The 15,887-nt window shown below is 38.5% G+C and overlaps 1 protein-coding gene across 4 annotated transcripts in view; it reads right to left on the bottom strand.

Annotated features, from left to right (window-relative positions):
- RNF38 (ring finger protein 38) overlaps positions 1-15,887 on the bottom strand; it is a 98,652-nt gene that overhangs the window by 14,835 nt on the left and 67,930 nt on the right. For all 4 annotated transcript variants that reach the window (XM_071731085.1, XM_071731086.1, XM_071731087.1 and 1 more), the window contains 5 exons: positions 12,570-12,763; positions 8,974-9,187; positions 5,631-5,798; positions 2,457-2,624; positions 609-770 (listed from right to left, as the gene is read on the bottom strand). In XM_071731085.1, coding sequence (XP_071587186.1) covers positions 609-770; positions 2,457-2,624; positions 5,631-5,798; positions 8,974-9,187; positions 12,570-12,763 — 906 coding nt within the window. The remainder of the gene's footprint in view (positions 1-608; positions 771-2,456; positions 2,625-5,630; positions 5,799-8,973; positions 9,188-12,569; positions 12,764-15,887) is intronic.

Below are 15,887 nucleotides of genomic sequence, written 5' to 3' on the forward strand. Positions count from 1 at the left end.
ACATGCCACAGAAGCATAAAATTCAGCACAGACTTTATCCTACACTGGGTTTGTTTTTTTTGTTTTTTGTTTTTTTTTTTTGATGCTGCTGCAATTGAACTCCCTGTAGGTGCCCAGAAAGATGGCTTAAAGCAATCTTGCCTATCTTAATAACATAGTACAACCTAAATTATGGAAGTATTCAATATATACCTGCTTGCCTGAAAAATTGCAAACACTCTGTAGAAGAAGTACTTTTAAAACATTCTAGCTTTCCTGACTTGAGGAAACTCAACATAGGAGAAGAATCAGCTAAAAGTAACAGCAGATTTGCTAAACTGTACTAAATTGTTTCTACAGCTGAAGTCCTGGACCTTATGGAAACATGGAATGTTTTCTCTGTAACTGCTGTGACACTCTGTGACAACATTATCAGAAATAATTTGTTGCTATCATTAAGCCAGCCTTACATTGATTAAAACAAGATTAAAGAAAACAACATGGTATGCAGCTATGGCCAATAATGGAATATAACTGCAAGATAGGCTACTTTTCAACAAAATGTATTATGAAGATCAAGAATGTTAATGCAGCATGAATAAGGAAGTAGCACTGAAAACAATACTTACTACACCAAATGACACCTCCTGATGTAAAGGATCATGGGTTAAGAACTGAAGAGGAGCTGAGGGAGGCAATGTTGGTGGATGGGCTGAGGGAGAGTATGTAAAACCTCCTACAGGAAGATGTTCTCCAAGTAGTTCTACTTCATTTTCTATCCTTTGAAGTGGCTAAAAAAAAAAAAAGAGATTATTATGCTTTGTTGCAATAATAAAGATGAAATTTTTTCCCAGTGAAGAACTGCAATCCCAGATGTATATTCTGAGTGGCTGTGGTCAACCTCGTAAGGCTAAAAAAATACTAATTACAGGTATAACTGTATTCTGTTTCACATAATAACTCTGTAAATAATACCTCTGCCACTAACACTAACAAAAAGCAAAGACAACACTACACATTTGATAATGAATTCACCTTTTCCAGCTAGCCATGCTTATAGACCAGTTATTTATGTAAGCTAACAAATATAGCAGTGGCTGTCATTTTCTGTGTCTTGCATTTTTCAGGGCAAATATATGCTATCCTTCTTGCCAGGCTGTACAACTATGCGAGAAAAAAAAATAAACAGCAGCAAACAAGAACTGAAATTGTGCCAGAAAATCTGAAAACTGGAGAGGAAACTGTTACAGGACACAAGCAGTCCTCTAACACAGTCAAGGTTTCAGAAGCAGGAGATGGCAGATCACTACTGTAATCTAGTGAACTCTAGTACATAAGTTAGGCCCAAAAGCACTCAAGAAATAACCAGGGGTTGTCATTATTTCATCCATTTACTTTTCAGTCCCTGACACTGCATTCCACCATTTCAAGAAATTCAGCTAAGAAAACCACCTTGTGAAATCAAAACATTATTCTGTTTTCCTGTTATGCAGAACAAACTTTAAATAACAGGTATTTTTAGAACACTAAGATACAAGCTTTTTCCCAGAGCTGAAAGTTGACAGGCAAGCCAAGCCAATAACCTAAGAAGAAAACCAAGGGTGAAATCTGAGCCCAATCATTTTCTAACAGAAGAGTTATAAAGATTAGTACTGAAAACCATGTTTTTCTAGATTTTCTCCCATCACTGTAAAGAAGTGACTACAACCCTATCCACACGAGAGATGGCACAGAGAAGTCTCATGAGTGTTTATAAGTATCAGTGAAGCTGTTTTATATTTCTGCATTAGTGAAATAATGGTATCTTCTCGTCTAAGCTACAAACAAATGGAAACAAGCATATAGGTAAGAGCTGCAGGACAGAACTGAAAATATTATTTCCCTCAATCCAAAGCAGGGTCACATTTCCCCATGTTTGCATAGTCCTTATCACTAAGCCAAGCCTGCTTAAGCAAAGGGCATCAATAACTTTCACAAGTGGAGGGAAGTGGGTGAAATATGAGTAGGTTCGAATACATATATGAATGATCTAAGGCCATTGTGTTCTGGAAAAAGCACTGGTCCTTTTAAAATCAACTGAAAAGTAATACAAAACAAGCATGTAATGAAACTAATGTTCTGCACTTCTCTTTCTGCTAGGCTTTTCTCTAAGACCACTACTGCACTACACATCCTGCTCGGGATTCTCTTTTACTTCCTGGGAAAGAAATACTTGAAGTAATAATACACATCTTTTGGACAGAGGCAAAGGCCTGTGGAGAAACAGCGCTGACAACAGCTGATGAAATCTGAAAAGAAACACAGTGAACCTTAAAATTATATTTTTACTTTCACATTAAGTGATTACAGGCTTGTTCAGGAAGCGTAAGAGCAAAAATCTTTCACTCTGAAAAAAAATCTTTCTGTTTCAGCAATCAAGTTATCTGTTTGCCCATCTAGCCCCAACAAATCTACTGAGAATAAGAAGCATTACTTACCGACCGTGACTGCTGTGCTTGGAAAGGAACAAATTGTCCTGGAGGAGGCAAGTGAGGAGGGTGATGTGGAGAGATAGGAGGATGCAAAAGGAATGGGTCACTAGAAATGAGGGGTGGAAATGCTGCATATGGTACAGGTAGATGCTGGACTGAGCACGCCTGAAGCATCTGAAATAAAATGAAAACAACATATTTTTGTCTTTAGTGCAAACATTCCCTTCAGTGGATTCCATATTTACTATGGAAAGGCAGAATTAAAAGAAAGCAGTCCTCTTGCCTCCCTGGAAAAGCTTCCATAGCACACATACATAGTAACTAACTCATTGAAATACACAGGTGATGAGCACAGAAAAGGCTTTGCAAGTACCACAGTCTGACATCTCTTAGGTGCAAAGTATCTCTCACTTCTCAAAAGGTCAGCAGGAGTTAGTATTTTCAACATTCCAGGATTAGATAGGCTCTTAAGTGAAGATAAGACATATTTACATTACTTAATTTTACTTTCCCCAGATACTACCCTCAAAGCAGCATGCCAAAGCAGTGCCCTTGCAACCATTTTGAGCTCTAGGTGGAGCAGAGAATCTCCCAGCTGTCAGACTGTGCTGTAAAACTCCCATTCCCTTATATACTAAAAATAATTCATAAGCACTGTTCAGTACTGTACTTTGTGGGGAGTCTCATGCTCTGAAGGCAGGTCCCTAAGTCAGGGATACTGTGGAAAACAGCCCTTTTTATCTCCTCTTATAAACAATCTTGGGCACTGAAGTCTGAACAAAAAAGTGATGCAGGCAACTGCAGGGGAGGTGGAATGTGTCTTGTGGAAGTGTTCAATTTACTTCCAACTCTAGATATGGAGAAGCCAGAAAGCCTTCCTTCTCTTCTTGCTGTTTCACCCATCATGAGAATGTCAGGCATTTCTGTTACATTTCTGACAATCAAAAGAGCAGTTAGTAAGATAGTTGTTATCAAATCTTACAAAAAAAGAGGATCAGTCCTGATATCTCACCTTTTTTGTTTGTTTCAGTTGTGTCACACAACATTGTGCATACTGATTACAGTGGCATAAAATGGTAAAGGAGATCTAGTCTAAAACAAGGTTACAGTAGTGAAGGTGGAACTAACTCCTCAGTTTATTGTGATAATGACCAAACACGAATCTTTACAGGTACTTTTTTTTAAAAGCTAACTATTCTCCACCCTCAGCTACTACAACATTTCCACAAAAAACAAATACAACAGTCAAGTGTTTCCATGGTTAAAATAATTTTTGAGTTGTATTCTACTAGAGAACTGTTCCCTGAAATTGTTGAAAATAAATTTGCAGGCAGCGCATCACATTTAGGTAGAACAGGATTTCTTCTGCTTTAAAAAGAGAAAACTAGGTGAAGACTTTACCACTGTCTTCAGCTACTTCATGAGAGTGGAGAGGCAGAACCTGAACGTCACTCAAAGGGGAAAAGTGAAAGGAGGACGAACAGGACCAAGCTGCAGCAAAGAAAACTGAGATAAGCAGAAGAAATCCTTCACCACAAGAACAGTCAAACACTGGAGTGCAAGAGGGGTTGTGAAATCTCCATCCTTGGAAACTGGTACTGATCTTAGCAGGTGGCCACCAGACGATTTCCAGAGCTGCCTCCTTTCTTACATTATTCCTCAATTTTGTGATGTAACAAAAGAAAGCATTAAGTCTGACTGCTGATGCTAAATAAACTCAAACTTGATTCTTTATATTTGTACTACAAATTTGTACTACATCCATTCTCTCAAGACACTTGATTAACTGCTGTACTCTCAGTCCGAACAGCCTGCTTAGAGCTTTACTCCTGTATATACTGAAAGGACAGGTGACTTGTTGAATTATATGACATTTTATGCATTGCACAGGTAATATATCTGTTCAAAGCAGGGGTTAAGATTATTAATATCTGTTTAGATTTCCCTAAGTCCCAATACAGTTTCAGCTTTTTCTCTGTTGTTGTTTCCTAGGATATGTTGCTTTCTTGTCTTGCTGAATTAACTATGGAAATACTGTTCCAATCTCTGGGTACTCAGTCTGTGATTGCTTTGCTCCACTAACATCACCATTAAACAGAAGGAAAAAGTTGGAGATACATGCTGACTCATGTAACAGATTTCCACCAATTTGAAAGGTAAGGGGAAACACTGCCCACAGATATTCCAGACATGCCAGCAGTATGCTGCAGACCTTGTCTTCCACGCAGATAAATGGCACCTGGACAAGATGAATGCAGATTACTGTTACTCTTCAATGAGCAGCCTAAAGAAATAGGTTTTGTTTCTGTGTCATAGGCTTGTTCATTTCCTCAGGCCACAGAATTACATTACACAACGCTGGCAAATGCACAGCACTGTGCATATAGTTTCAATTACATTACAGATTTACACTAGAAAAAGGAGTGGGGTGAAGAAAAGCTGCAAGTCTTCCATCAGGTTCTGCAACCTTCATCCATACCACTGAAACTTCTTGTGGTATGCTTCTTCAGCTCATGTGCCTGCTAGCTCTTAATGATGAATTTCCACAGAACTGTGGAATAATATGACCTCAAAAATAGTATCTCCAAGCTGATGCACAAGAATGTCTAAGAAAACAGTTAGAATTCTTTCAGTTTTAAAGCTGTCGAATTAGACAGTGAAGGCACTTTACTCCCAGAAAGGAACAAAGAGACATTAATAAAGCATATTTTGATTCCTTGTACAAGTGCCTTTTGAGATAGAAAAGCACTTCCCAGCTTCTGGTGATCTATCAGGATAGTATTATTTCTCAGAAGAAAACCAGCTTTGGAATATCAGGCCTTTTTGCATATAAGTAGGCCCTGAACAAGGTCTCCATTAAATAAGTTTTGGTTGTTTTGGTTTTGTTTTTTATTCTCTTCTATGTTAGTTGCCTAAGAAATGCCTTAGGTATCTTCTTCTTACTATATGATGTAAGCATAAAAGCTGCTGAAAAAAAAATCAGTTCACAAACTAGCATTTAATTGGAGTTAAAAGACACCAGGACTCTAAACAGTCATACTCTATAACTAGGTTTAAGGCCTACACTGCTGTGCCACTGCAGTCTACAAGAAAGGAAAAAAATTAAAGCCACACAGACACTAAAGCTTCAAGGTGCAAAGCCTACGATTGAGATTGGTGTAATTGCAGAGATCCACTTACTGGGGGAGGCACACTGCAAACTGGAAGGTGTTGTCCGCTGAAAACCACTGAGCAGCCTGGGACCTGCTGTGTGCTGCAGGCTGGGATGTGCTGGCCTGTGCAAAGTGGTATCCCATGTGGAGCCATGGTTGTCACTGTGTATGAGACAGGAACTGTGCCCTGATGGATCTGCATCAAAAGGAATAAAAAGATTATTAACTTACTGCTAATTCTTAACAGTGCTGTACAGCATGAAGAGTAAGTTAACTAATTTTTATTTACGTATCAGAAAAAAACTCGCTATGAAGCTGTAAAAGGAGACACATGCTTGCAACTTCTTTTCATTGAAATATTCATTGTTTTTCTCAATGGAATAGTATTTATTGCTCAGCAGTTTCTGGGCAAAGCCAATAGTGATCTGACAGCTTAAAATATTAAAAATTTAAAGACACCTCAGATCAGAAGCATCTCAGATTGCTCTGTTGCCTTGACCCCCTCATACTAAGGTTAATTGTTACAAAATAAGAAGGCACTAATGCCCATATAAAAACTAATCTATAAATACTAGAGAACCTTCTCAACTCTGAATTCAATAACCACTTTTTGTAGATTTCTACCTATAAAGAACAAGAAGTGTCCAGAATTTCTTCTTCCAAAACCAGCATTCATTTGATTCACTCTCAGACTAACACTCTAGCTAGGTCTCCTAACCTTAATGTACCAGAACAGCTAAATGGAAAGCTGAAAATAAGAAGTATACAAGAGCATGAGAGGCAGCAGACCCAAAGTATCCACATTTATATTAAGAAACAGACACACATAACCCAGTTTTCTAGCTAGTAACATTCCCTGCAATTTAATCTTTGAACCCAGATCGAAAGGTACTCTGGACCTAAAAACCACTTAGTTATTTTTTTTGGTTGCTGTCTTTTTAAAAACTAAGTAAGAAATCTCTGATGCTCTAATAAAATTCAAAAGGCTCAAATGGTAGGGAACACGAATTATTATTTACTTGCTGTAGGTGACCCTGCTCTGGCAGGGGGGTTGGACTAGATGATCTTTCAAGGTCTCTTTCAACCCCTAACTTTCTGTGATTCTATGATTATTTAAAAGCATTTATTGCAATAAAGCTTCCTCTTCCTTCATGATCTGCTATAGTGAGGTGGATCATAAACTTGTTAAAGGAAACAAGTCAGAGAACTGTGGTCAATGGGGCAGAGTTGAGTTGGAGGCCTGTATGAAGTGGAGTCCCTCATGGGTCAATACTGGGACCAGTACTGTTCAACATATTCAGAAATGATCTGGACGAGGGAACAAAGTGCACTGTCTGCAAGTTTGCTGTTCAGGCAAGTTGGGAAGGTGTGGCTGACACACCAGAAGGCTGTGCTGCCATTCAGAGGGACCTGGACAGGCTGGAGAGTTGGGCAGGGAGAAATTTAATGAAATACAACAGGGGTAAGTGTGAAGTCTTATATCTGTGAAAGAACCACCCCATGTATAGGCTGGGGACAACCTATAGGTTGGGGACTGACCTATCAGAGAGCAGAACAGAGGAAAGGGACCTGGGGGTGCTGGTGGATACAAGGATGACCATGAGCCAGCAATGTGCCCTTGTGGCCAAGAAGGCCAATGGCATCCTGGGGTACATTAGAAGGGGGGTAGTTAGTAGGACAACAGAGGTTCTCCTCCCCCTCTACTCTGCAGACCTGGTGAGGCCGTATCTTGAATATTGTGTCCAGTTCTGGGCCACCCAGTTCAAGAAGGGCAGGGAGCTGCTTGAAACAGTCCAGCACAGGGCCACAAAGATGAGTAGGGGAGTGGAACATCTCCCTTCTGAGAGAGATAGGTCTCTTTGGCTTGGTGGAGACTGAGGGGTGAACTTATTAATGCTTATAAATATGTGAAGAGCAAGCACCAGGAGGATGAAGCCCAGTTCTTCTCAACAATGTCCAATGATAAGACCAGGGTAATGGGTGCAAGTTGGATCACAGGAGGTTCCACATGAATATAAGAAAAAGCTTTTTTACTGTGAGAAAGACAGAACACTAAAACAGGCTGCCCCGTGAGGGGGTTGTGAAATCTTCTCTGGAGACATTTAAAACCCACCTGGACACATTCCTGTGTGACCTACTTTCAGTGATTCTACCCTAGCGGGAGGGTTGGACTTGATTTCTCAGGGTCCCTTCCAACCCCTAACACTCTGTGATTTCGCTTTGCTTAAAACGGAACAAGCAAGAGGAGCTCATTAGGAAGGTTTAATGAACGAGTCAAGACTGCTAACCTACTGAATTGGTAGTGTAAAGTCAGACACAGTCACTGAAGTATGAAACATCACCATGGAAGACCTCAGTGAGCCTGGAAACACTGACATCTGGTCATAGATGATGCTTGGAAGGTGTAGGTGTGAGATTAAACAACTGCTTATCCAGTTCTGTCATGAAGTAATCTTGCAGCACAAAGAGAACGATTCAAATTTTACAGATGCTGCAACAGTAAAACTGTGCATCCAAAGGTAAGATTATGAGATGGATAGAATGGAAAGCTTCTATCCTTGCACTTGATCCCAAAAGCAACAACTTCCTTACTGAGAAATGTTAAGCATGCACAATACCACACTCCTATGACACGTAGCTGCACTGAATCCAAACCAGTTGTCAAGCATGGGATGTTAGAGTTGCATTCTGTCCATGTACAGAGTGGGAAGTGGACATCCATATAACCAGTTCCATTTGCCAGTTCATGACTACATAGCAACTACAGCACTTGCACTGCAACTTGCTGATTAAACAGCAACAAAGCTAACCTCCACAGGCCAATTTCTTTCATAAGTCCTCAGTTTCAGAATTCATACCATCTAAGGACAAGTTGATTAGACTTGAATGGCAACAATACTGTAATAATACTGTAACAATACAGAGTTCTGCTTTCACGTAGCCAATTAAATATATGCATTGTGAATTCTACTTCTAAATTAATATACCATTTAAAGACTCCTAATCTAAAGAGGGGTACTTCACATGAATTCTTAACTGTCATAGCACACCTTTATCACATTACCTCAGATGCAAAAAAACAGCAATTCAAAGGTTTGAGGCAGAGACCAAAAGAACTATGCCAGTATATTTTTAAATTGTCTGAACTTTGGCTTTGTTTTTTCACTGCCTACTGCAGTGCTCCATGCACCAATAATATTCAACAGGAAAAATCCTTTCTAAACAGGCAAATAGAATTCAGTGTTACTTGACTTTCACTGCTGACTAATTTTATAAGGACAGACAGCAAAGATTTGGGGAAAAAAAAAAAAAAAAGAAACAAAACAAAACACGTCTTCAACACCCTGGTGTTTGTACTCAAAAGCTCCTACCTGATCATGAATGTCAACCACCACTGCATTCTGCTGTGGTGGGTGAGCAGCTGGGTGCAATATACGAGGAGACACATTTGGTGGGTGAAAGGCTCGGGGCTCTTCTATTGCTTGCTGCTGTCCATAGGAGAGATGGTGATAGTTTTCATCCTGGCTAATGGAATTGTGTCTGGACAAACGATCCCTCCTTGTTCTCTGACGTCGAACAGGAGGACTGAAAATGCAGGAGAAAAAAAAAAAAAAAAAAAAAAAAAAAAGAGATTAAGTAAATGACACAAAGCTTTCTTAATAAATCTCCAAGAAAATGAAGTGTAAACAAATTTTCAAACATGGAAAAAATATGAAAATGTTTTTATTAGATTGGAATATAATTTCTTACTAACAAAAATGCAAAAAACCTTAAGAGATTACACTTTTTTCAGCATAGAACTGCTTAACAGAGAACAGCTTCATGCTGTTAAAGGAGCAAGAACTCTTACACAAACTAACTTGTTAAAAAAATGCATTTGGATTGCCAAGACAAGCGTTTGAAAGTCAGGACAGCAAATATCAAGGTATTTCATGCATTTATTCTAGATAAAAATCCTCAATTACATCATGACAGATTTCCCCAAGGTCCTTGCTCCGACCAGGGTAAAGAATGGTTGCTCATTTAGCTGTGGCAGAAAAAGTAGTTGACTACTCTGAAGAAACAAATTAACTCTTCAGTTTTTATAACTTCACTACATACCTGAGTGCCTCATAGAATTACTCTCTCCAGAAGAACCCAGGAAAATGTAATTGTGCTAATCTTTCTTTCCCAGAGTGGAGAACTCTTCTGTAGATTGATTTATACCAGAGCATCCACTTATTTTGAGCAACTGATCTACAGACACTGAATGTGATTATGTGTTCTTGTGTAGTTGTGTTTATGTTCTGAGCACAGCTGCTTCTGTCTAGACTTCTGTAAACCAAATACCAGCAGCTCAGATTCAACTCTCAGAAACTATTGCACACACAAGTGAAAAGATCACTTCTTATTTATTTGGAAGGGAAAAGAACTCAAGCAACAACCCTTCCCTCCCCCACATCCCCAGTGCTTTAAATAAACGCTTTCCAATCTCAATATATAAATTACAGGTCCCAGAGGCAGCAGCACATTAATTTCCCCCTCAGGTAGGAACAGTTATCAAAAGGTATCAATACCTGCAGAGTTAGTATTTGCAGATCTCAAACGTTTTCTAACAAGGCTGATTTCATTGCAGTGATATATTTTTAAACCCTGTTAGTTCAGAATTACATTCAAGACAAGAAGGAAAGGAAGCACTGGTGAGAGGTGAGACATAACAACGTAGAAATCTCCTCATTTTACAATTATGGGTAAAGACAAATTGGAACGGCCTTCTTATTATGCTTTTACATCCACACTTTATCTGTACAGTAAGTAGCTGGATGTTTTTCTGCAAATTCATGCCAGAAGGCTGCCCTCTTAAATGCACCTTTTATTTGCTTTCAATGAATCACTATCAATTAGGGCACTGCTGTGCTAGGCACAGTACGAAGTCCCTGACACAAAATGGTAAGGTCTAGGTAGTAATGCATATAATGGAAAAAAAAAACAATCAGATAATGAAAAACCAGCACAGCCTGTGCTGACCAACAGGAGTGAACTGGCAGAATAAAAAAGTAAATGCTGATGACATTGAGGCAGAGCGTTTGCACTTGTCCTGGTTTATTTTCTTGAGCTGAAAGACCATTTGGAACTGCAGTCCACCTTTCATCTTCATCTGGAAATCTCATTAACTCTGACACCACTCGCCAATGGGAAAGATAAAATACAGCTGCAAAAACTGGAAACTGACTTCAAAAGGACATGCATCACCTCCTCCAAAGCATTAATAACAGAACACAATTATCTTAAGGAATCAAGCTTTGATCCTTGAGAGCGGTTATTAGTTCTGATACAGCTCCAAAGCATTCTACAACTCAAAGACCCCTGCAAATTAATGTATGTATCATTATCTCAAATGAATCTGTTCTAGGAAAGGAGACTGGGTGCAGTACTATTCTGGAATTGAGTCAGCTCAAATGTAACAGTGCACTCAAGCTAAAAAATGCCCTGACTCAAGCACTGGAAAACAAAGTACTGACATGTCTCTGATTAGAGCAAAAGCAGGCATTATTACCCATAAGCAGGTGAGTTGGTCCTAGGAAGAGTAACACCTTGCATCTGCAATGCTGTAGCAAATTTAACAACTCCTGTTAGACTGAAGATGGCTGTGCACTCCAATGTCTATTTGCAATGTCTAACACCTGTCTGCATTTGAATGTCAGACACTTGTTTCATGCACTTTCATCTCTTACACACTCAATTCTTCTCCTTCATCCCTCAGGATATCCAATTGAGCTACCTGGCATTTAGCTTGTTAAGCTCACTGCTTAGTCTGCAGGAGATGTTAATGAATGTTGAAAAGAAATTTGTGAAGGCTGGTGGGACACCCAGCAGAAGTGGCCAAATGCAGCTTATCACAGGCACCTCAGTTCAAACCATTTAAAGGCCAAAAAATGCTCTGTGGACCAAATGTATGTGCAGGGCATCCCTGACCCAAGTTGTACAAAAGGCCTGATACTTCTGTCTCCACAATGACCCCTTCAAGTTCACAATTCAACCTCACCCTTAAGCTGGACAAGCTGCTTTGAAAGCTGTGAATTTTGAACACCATTCCCTGAAAGATTTCAGATGGACTTGGCATGAAGCAAAGACACAAAACTACCCCTGATTTTATCATGGCTGACAATACTGACTTGTGGAATCAGAAGAAAACCTAGTGTTTTATATTAATGAAAAAACAAAGACGATTTAAATTTAAGTAAAAATCAAACCACAGTATTTATCAGAAAGAGAGGGGCAGTGAGTTAACTTGCATCAGACGACTCAGCATTTTTAAAGGCAGAAGATGAAGCAATGAAAGCTTGTGACTTGGCTGATCAGTTTAACTGGAATTGTAATTTAGTCTCTGATGTTATACTTTCCTGTACTATCACTCATCCTTGCACCAGTTCAACCTGGCTTTTCAAACGTCTGCTCTTTCGTGACTATTGGTATTTGTCCAAAATCTCTACTTTGAGAGGTTAATCAGCCACAAGCTAAAAGCAACATGAAAATCTAACTCCTATCTTACATGAATCATGCATCTCAGCAACAATGTTAACTATGTTAACTTCCTCACTCTTGCCAGCTAGTTACCCTCATCTTTATTTAGATTGTTTTTAAGTAAGAAAGTAATTGTACATAGTGAAAACTATGGTACTATATCAGTAACTTTTAGTATTTTTAAAAGTACCCTGATGAGAAAGAGTTTTCCTAGCATTTTTCTAAATGCTTATTGCTCCAGGCTCACATACTCCCCACCCTGAATTGTCTATTCACAAAAATTATGGGTTGATGCACCAACCTGAACTTCTTTCAAGAACTTTTCAGTTACAATTATAACAACTTACAGCTCAAAGGAAATGCTAACATGTGTGATCTTGTCAATGCTGCCTGAAAAGCACTTCCCTCAAGCTGAAATCAGGAAGAACAAGAAATTGTTCCCCTGTCTACACAGCTTGCTTACCTTCTCCTGTTTCGTGCAGGTGTGTTGCATCGTTCCCCTGAGAAGTGGTGTTGGTTGGGTCGAGCCAGAGGAGGCTGCCTATTTGATGTCATCTCCCATGGTCGCATTGGTGGTGATGGGGCTGGTGATGCTGCTGTATAGTCAAAGACGGAATGGGAAAGACGTTGTCGCTTGGGACTAGGACTGTCTTCACTCTATGACAGTGCAAAAAAAAAAACAAAAAACAAAAATAAACCCCACCTCCAGATGAGTGAATTACAATCCATAATCCAGCCTTTCCTAGCAGCTAGCAGTAAGAGGGACTTACTGAAGACTGCAGTAAAACACCATTAAATACAGCTTCAAGTAGTTTCCTTTTTATTAGCTAGAACTGCTACTACATTTTACTTTAGCAACATTGAAAGATAAAAATTAATACCCAGGAGAAACCAAAACTGTACCAGAAAAGAGTAACATCAAGAAAATAAGACAACCTATTTTACATGCCTCCTGCACTAGCCCTTATAGACTACAGAAACACAAAAAGATGTAGAAGCATAGTGTTGAAAGCAACAGAATCCACACTTGTCCATAAGAAGATGTCTTACAGAGCCTGCACGTTGCACTGTGCTCCTTTCCTATCAGACTGTACTTACATAGCTTATCAAACATTTCCTATGTAGTGCAGCCTATTTCAAATCTCCTAGTTCAGCAAAGAGGAGCTTCATCTTTCTACTTATTAGTATAATAATGGTCATTGAAAAATACTTGCACATAACCTGAAAATAACTTAATCACCATTAACCATTCTCTGGTTAAGTCTCTGTACTTAATACTTAAACAACTGTGTTTTCGTAACACTATTTTACAATGAAAACTAGGTAAAAAGACAGGTTTTAACCATAAGGTTCATGAAAGCAGATGTTCAGGTGAAGGCTGGCTTTCCAGGAGGCTACCTGCCCATGGCAGCTCAACACCAAAAAATTGGAAGATAACTCAGAATCATGCTTTGAAAGTCAACCTTCTTTGAAAATATGTATTTTGTTAGATTTCAGAGAACCTTGCCAAAGGACAAATCACAAAGAAATCACTCTGCATTTGTTCTACCACTCAGAGTTGCTTATTTAATGTTTTACTGCTGTGATAGAATGAGTAGGAGAGAAGGACAATTTGTGGCCCAACTTGCAGCTTTCAGGATGGAAGATTTTTTTTTTTAATGTCATGAAGACTAAAGTGTATTCAAAAAGAAGCACAGGTAAAAAAAATGCAGGTAAATAAGGTATATGTGGTCTTAGGAATCAAAAAAAAAAAAAGTAAAATGGAAGAAGACCGGTTTAGTGAAGCTGACAGAAAATAGAACACAGAAATAGCAAAATAACCACTGCTGTCCTGCTAGACTCTATGTATGTCTTTGGATGGGGATCTCCCACTGCTACCACACTCATTTAAATCATTTAAATTAACACAAATACATCCCGCCCTGTAGAAACCAGTCTACTTCAGAAAAACTTTGTTCTGTGATTCTTTTCCATTTTGTATGTGGAGTGCACCACTTCAAAGGCAGTGGAGATGCAAACTGCTAAGTAGTTAACCCTCATCATCACTCCAAATTACTAACTCACACAGCTATTTTGATCTCCATAATGAGTGCTAATTGCCCTCTGCACTAAGCAACTGTCTTTTCCGTTAAAATTGTTTTCTATTAGATAGAAAAGGAAGATAAAACATCAATTATTTTTCAAGTTTAGGCTTGTTTTAGGTTTTTTTAATGATATTTGTGTATAAGTTTGGTTTAGCTTTAGGTCACTTCTTTTTTCAGTACAGAAAAAATACATAATTGCATTCTAAATCTATAGTTATAGGTATTTCCAAAAATTATTTTATCTCAGTTTTTATTAAGAAGCGAATTCTGATGTGATGATTGTAACAAGCTACTATTAGTATGTGGACAAGTGGAACACCAGTACTGGGAGCTAATGACAGACACATACCCTGTATAATTTAAGATTTGTATTCATGTCATTTTCAACAAACAAGTGGAATAACCAGACACTGCCATTATCATTTTGAAACCTACATGATTTTTGGCCATGAGGTTCAACAATTCATTTGTGGAATATGGTTTCAGCAAAGATGGTAACTCTCTAAATCCCCAAACAACTCAAGCTGCATCTTGCTAATATTAAAAACATTTGCTGGGACTACTGCTGCTTCTTACAGCCGTTATATTATGTATTTTTCTACTGCCAAACAGGCAACAAGAACTCTGTGTTCAGCTTTTAATGAACAAAATAAAAGCACTATCTTATTTTAAATGTTAACTCAACAAAGAAAAATAAAGAGCATGATTAACACAAATACAGATCACTTCATATTTAAAGGCATTAATATCAAAACAAAGGCATCAAGTTGATACTAACTAAGAAGGGAACTTCTATGAAGACACTAAAACCTATAATCTCCTTCCTAAATCTCAGCATTTCACAGACATTTCCAGTACAGAGCTGCTCCATTCTCATCTGTGTACCCCATAAACTCTCACAGTCATAATAAAGGTGATTAAAGAGGGTGCTTGTTTGCAAAACATCCTTTAAATGCAACATAGTACTAAAAAAATAAAAAACTGTTTGTTGCACCTCTGTATATGTTTACCTTAGCAATTAATTTTGTGTATGTTTTATCTAAATGCTGTTCTATCTAATTTGGGAATGATTAGATATTTTCACCAAAACACCACCTTTTGAAGTGTTCCTTTCCCATTCTCCTTTCCAAACAAATTACACAGATTGCACACACACACAGATCTTCAACCATCCTAGGAGGAAATTATTACCAAAACAATTGCTGCCAATAACTGAAAATCACTCTCCTCTGCAGCCCTCTGCATATTCTCACTTCATGGTCCTGGAAAGTACAAGTAACTACTCCACACTCTCAATGACAGATTAAAGGAAATAAACTACATCTATCCTGCAGTCCCTGAACATTGTATTTTTGAAGTAATCTAATACCCTGAAGACTGTATTTTTGAAGTAATCTAATATTTGAAGAGTATTTATAAGCATAGCTTTTTCCTTAGAAATTTTTACACAGCAAGTAAAATCATACCCTATGTAACTCTACCAGGCTGACTGGAAATCAGAGCTGTGTGTTTCCTCCTAAGGAATGCACATCAAAAAGGCAGTAATTTTTCCCATTACGTGAAAATCTACAAGCATTTTCAAATAACTACAGGCATCTTATGGGCTAGTAAACTGAACATTTTCGCATACCCTAACTGTGAAGATCTATGCACTCGTACAAAATGGTATGAAATACTTCCAGAGCTTCAATTATTCT

Source organism: Heliangelus exortis, chromosome Z (genome assembly GCF_036169615.1).
Source record: "Heliangelus exortis chromosome Z, bHelExo1.hap1, whole genome shotgun sequence".
In the NCBI taxonomy this organism is placed as follows: domain Eukaryota; kingdom Metazoa; phylum Chordata; class Aves; order Apodiformes; family Trochilidae; genus Heliangelus; species Heliangelus exortis.